This window comes from Strongylocentrotus purpuratus, unplaced genomic scaffold, assembly GCF_000002235.5.
Source record: "Strongylocentrotus purpuratus isolate Spur 01 unplaced genomic scaffold, Spur_5.0 spur5_scaffold_3, whole genome shotgun sequence".
NCBI classification, from domain to species: domain Eukaryota; kingdom Metazoa; phylum Echinodermata; class Echinoidea; order Camarodonta; family Strongylocentrotidae; genus Strongylocentrotus; species Strongylocentrotus purpuratus.
Genome location: NW_022145609.1, coordinates 3614904 through 3619548, shown reverse-complemented (window position 1 = coordinate 3619548; position 4645 = coordinate 3614904). Strand labels below are relative to the sequence as shown.

The 4645-nt window shown below is 36.6% G+C and overlaps 1 protein-coding gene across 1 annotated transcript; it reads right to left on the bottom strand.

Annotated features, from left to right (window-relative positions):
• Positions 1-1560: 1560 nt before the first annotated feature.
• Positions 1561-4645, bottom strand: LOC115928750 (receptor-type tyrosine-protein phosphatase mu-like). Its single transcript, XM_030996614.1, has 5 exons — positions 4621-4645; positions 3861-3992; positions 2725-3018; positions 2116-2421; positions 1561-1637 (listed from the first exon to the last, which is right to left on the bottom strand). Exons 1-5 carry the CDS (start codon positions 4643-4645, stop codon positions 1561-1563), a joined length of 834 nt encoding a protein of 277 aa, XP_030852474.1.

Here is a 4645-nt window from a genome sequence, read left to right as displayed (position 1 = left end):
AGTCACATTGATAGGAGCAGGCGCGACTGATTAGAAGAAAATGGTTTATAACAATGTCATGCTGAAATATGGTAGACTTATGTATTGACATTCCGGAATATCAATTACTTTTGTTACTCTCGTTTTAATAGGTTAGTACAATGTCTAATTCCAGAAAAAAAATCTATTTTAATTGCAATTAAAGCGACTGTGTTTAAAATTACATTGGGGTTTGAATCACAATGAAAATGTAATGACATTAAGGAAATAGTAATCTAATGCATCAAAGAGTCATGTATATGATTTATATTGTGCAGGCAAAGTAATTTAGTATACAAGCACTGCTAAAGATATATTTACAGATTTCATTGCTCCCGATATCCTCTGATATCTCACGTGCTGGCCCGTACTCCACTAACATCTAACCCGACGCTGGAATTAAACATACTCAGAAATTGAGTTTAACAAAGAAGTTATACCGAGGTCTGATTCTAACAAACTGTAGTCCTCGAGTTAAGTTTAATGAATTAGCAGTATACGAACCATACAGTTTGCAATTTAGCAGAATGAATTATTCTCTCTCTATCAAGATCAATTAAATTTGTAGATGAAACTGGTGGTAATGAACCAAAAGTAGTATTAACCGAAAAAAAAACCATGTTGGACGAAGGTTGTAACAAAAATATTTACAAGAATATTAAATGTTTCACTTAAAAAGCAAAGCAATAACTCCCTTACCCTCACGAAAAAATACATCCTAAGATTAACACCAACCTTCTTCAAGTGTTTTGCTCATAGTCTCACTGCTTTTGTCACCCTCCTCGTCTTTATTTAATGCAGTCAATTGAATGGTATAGTCCAGATAGGTGTCTAACCCTCTTATCGTGTAGGAGCTAGTGTCACGAAAAACTAGGATAGAGTTTGGAGAAGTTGAACCAGGGGGAGCGTAGTAGATCATATAATGGGTCACTCCACTCCTGCATTCTGCTGATTCCGACGGGAGGTGCTGAAACATTAAAAAGCAAATTCATGTTACATGCAGCACATACTTTCACACTAATAAACAAAACTATGAGCCGTTATCTTTTTTTTTTAATCTACAGTTTTCGCATTAAAGGGAGCTGCTATATGGTCCTGCTAAACAAGATTCTCTTGATTACAAAACATTTTTGTACTTGCTTCCTTCTGTAAAATAAAATAAAAACTCAATTTCATAAGCCCAACAGCTCTTACTTGCAACTAGCAAACAAAACAAATTGGTGCTATTTAGATGTTTTATATTTTTTTACACAAGATCTATTTAATTTAGTCAACTGGTGAGGTACGTAAAGAAATATTCACATATAGTCAGTGGCGTGGAGGAGTTCTTATTTGACATATCTTGACTAAAAAATAGGTACAATTAAATCTTAATAAGGTTGTAAGTGTTTTTACCAGCGTCATATCACATATAACGGTGCGGTTCTACCTGTATGTAATAAAAAATATGACTAGTAACATTTATACATTTTGTGCTCTGGACGAGTCTTTTCATCCAACTGCATTTCCTAGAAGCGACCAAACAGCTACTCTTAAAACAGTTCATACCTCCCATGTCACATCTAGCTCTTTAGGGTTGATGGCTGAAACTTGTAGTCCAGTTGGGGAAGCACTGGGTTCTGAAGGTTTAAAGTATACACAAGATACTAACTGACTTGGACCTATAGTAGATGAATACATCACATGGTCATGCACGTCATAGTAAAATCATGCACTGCTTCTACAGGTACCCTTCATGTAGTTTTAGATTAAAAGTCGAACATGAAACTACCGTTGAGCCAAACACAATGAAGGGTATAATTAACAAATTGTAGAAGAAATTTTCGGTGTCACAATTTACAAAGATAAAAAAAAAATAAAAGAGAGAATGTATGGAATATCTAAAATACAAACATCTCTTTGTACAGACTTTACTAAAATAAACTAGATAAGTAAACCATTTCAATGGAAAGTGCATTCAATCAATGAAAAGTGCATTAGTATCCCAAATGTACATCTAAATGTACAAATCAATTACTAAAACGCAAAAACAATGTACCTGTAAACAAATGTATAACTCCAACCCACTCAAGTATTTTTCTTCTGAGCATAACTTACTTCTACAGAGAGTTATTGTGTCGCTCCTAGGAGACCCGGGTCCTGTTCCACCTGTTCCTTCCCTCACTGCTGCTACACGAAACCTGTAATCTGTGTCGGGTGTCAGGTTACTAACGATGGCTGATGTTGTGGGTTGCTCCACTCTCTGATCCGCTACCCAGTCACCATCATTCTCTACAAAGACATCATATCCTTCAAGAGGAGGATCACCTAGGCCATCTTCTTCAGACCATGCATTCCATCGAAGACCTACTGTAGTTGACGTAGTACTCACTATCACTGGTGCTTTTTCTATGACTGGCAGAACTAACAAACAGGGAGAAAAAAACAGAAATAGTTAATATAATTGATTAAAATAACCGTCAAAATTAATGACACACTTGTATACGAGCAGTTCTTCCATCAATTCAATATGTAAATAACATTTACCAAAGTGCATAAGAACACAAGAAAACTAACCATATAACTGATTCGATCGCCGGTAACCCTGTATAGAGACAGTGTGACTGAGAAGTATTCTGTATTTAGAGAATCGAATTCATGCTTTCTATGACACATGTATCTCACAAAAGTACATTAGAGTGAAGCAATGTCACGCAGTTTGCTCACCATAGGTTGCGTTGGTAATAGGCGTCCCGGGATGGCCTACACCATCAACATTAAGAACGCAAACGTATTCCCCATCTTCCTGTGGATACACACTATCAACATCAAAGACAACAGCTCGTTCTGACCCTGAGACAGTGCTTGATCCCCTGGTGATTCCTGTTGTGTTATAGGTGCTTCCAGTACGTCTGTAAAGATTAACTGAGGATGCACCAGGAAGTGGGATACCCTCCACATAACATGTAAAGCTAGATGGTTGGTATAGATTCACTCTCACTGGAACTAATCTAGATATTCCTGTCAAGAACCAAGTAAAGATATGAAACATTAACTAAAACACATCAACAAACATTCAGAAAGGTCTTGCCTTATGTGTTTAACTTACAGTACATATGGCAAACAAATCCTATATGCAATTTTTAGAACATCAATCAATCATGATATTAAAAAAAATAAAAGCATGGATTTTTTTCTCTTAGAAAGAATGACCAATTACTTATAATTTTAAAATCCCTGTCACAAACCAAGCAATCTTACAATCCAGTCACTTCATAATTGTATCACGAAATAAGCAAATCATAAAAAAGAACAACATCAAATTTGCACATGTACATACAGGTGTACCTAAACAAGGGGAGATATCCATCTGATTATATTGGTTAAAATCCAATTGCGTGATATATATCAATTCAATAGTCCTGGTATGCAAATCACACATGCTTTATGCAACTGCTGTTTGTACTACACAGACCTCCCAATGACCGATAATCATTTCAAGAATTTTTGTGTGGATCTATTCACTACGTGTATAGGGCAGGAGAAACGTCCTTAAAATATGAAATGGACTTCATAAAGAGAACAACACAAAATAGTTCGTAAAGGTCATTGGTCATTTATGTAGCGCCGGTATCTGTCAAGTGCTGACACTCATTGAGCGCTCAGGTAAATTTGCTTAAATTAAAGTAAGGTAAAAGTACTTGCTCCATAAGCCTATTGAGCAAGATTGTGAATTACAGCGAAACGTAATAAAATACATGCACACATAGTTTTATATGCAATCCGAGGTGTTTTCTTTAATCTGAAAGTTTTTCAGCAGAAGAAGAAGACAAACCAGATCACAATATGCTAGGTATAATTACTTTGACTGCAGTAAGGTTCAATCCAGCTATCTATGCATTGTCCCTTACAAAGACCCCTCTCCATCTCACAAGCCTCTGGAGCACAATGACATTGCTGAACACAATCAAGACCAAAGGTACCCCCTTCACACTCTGAAAAAATAAAACAAAAGACATGTTTATTGGAAACATCTGGTCAATGATTATCATTGATTACTAAAGGCAAAGATAACTTTGGCTTGGGTCTACTGCAAACAGGGTTGTAAACACAAAAATCTAATTATTTCAATCAGGTGAAACGAGAATATTTTCTTCTGACTCATGTGACTGTGAGTTAGTTTAATTTAAGAAGTGAAGGTCCATTACTACTAGAAATCTGTTGCAGCCAGCAGTTCAGGGACCACCTCTAGATCTGCTATTCTCTCGATTACTACTTTCAGGTGGACAACCAACCATGCTGGCTGCAACTCTGCAATCTACAGATCTTTCCCCCTCTCTCACATATCTCTCTCTCTCTCTCTGCTACAGAATACAGCTGAGGACAAAATTCCTGGGACAGTTGTTCCGGGCTGTATTTCATCAAAGGTGTTCGTTACGGTTCGGGTTGCAATTGGGTTTTGGTTAAGGTTTAGGGTTAGGGTTAGGTCACTGTTGCTTCAAGGGTCGAAACTAAGAACTTGGTTTGTGTAGAATGACAGGAAACGAGTATCGTACAACAAATAATGACTGCTGATTTTTGAGGTCATAATTTAATAAACTCTTGAGGCAGATTCAAGATTACCTTGGCCAACAGTTTCAACATGCAT

What these genes read in the sequence shown, in the direction of transcription:
- LOC115928750 (XM_030996614.1), bottom strand. Translation starts at nt 4,645, where the DNA reads ATGCATGTTGAAACTGTTGGCCAAG. An exon ending in TGTTGAAACTGTTGGCCAAG is followed by an intron (nt 3,993 to 4,620) that starts GTAATCTTGAAT and finishes TTATTTTTTCAG; the next exon opens with AGTGTGAAGGGGGTACCTTT. An exon ending in CACAATAACTCTCTGTAGAA is followed by an intron (nt 1,638 to 2,115) that starts GTAAGTTATGCT and finishes TTAAACCTTCAG; the next exon opens with AACCCAGTGCTTCCCCAACT.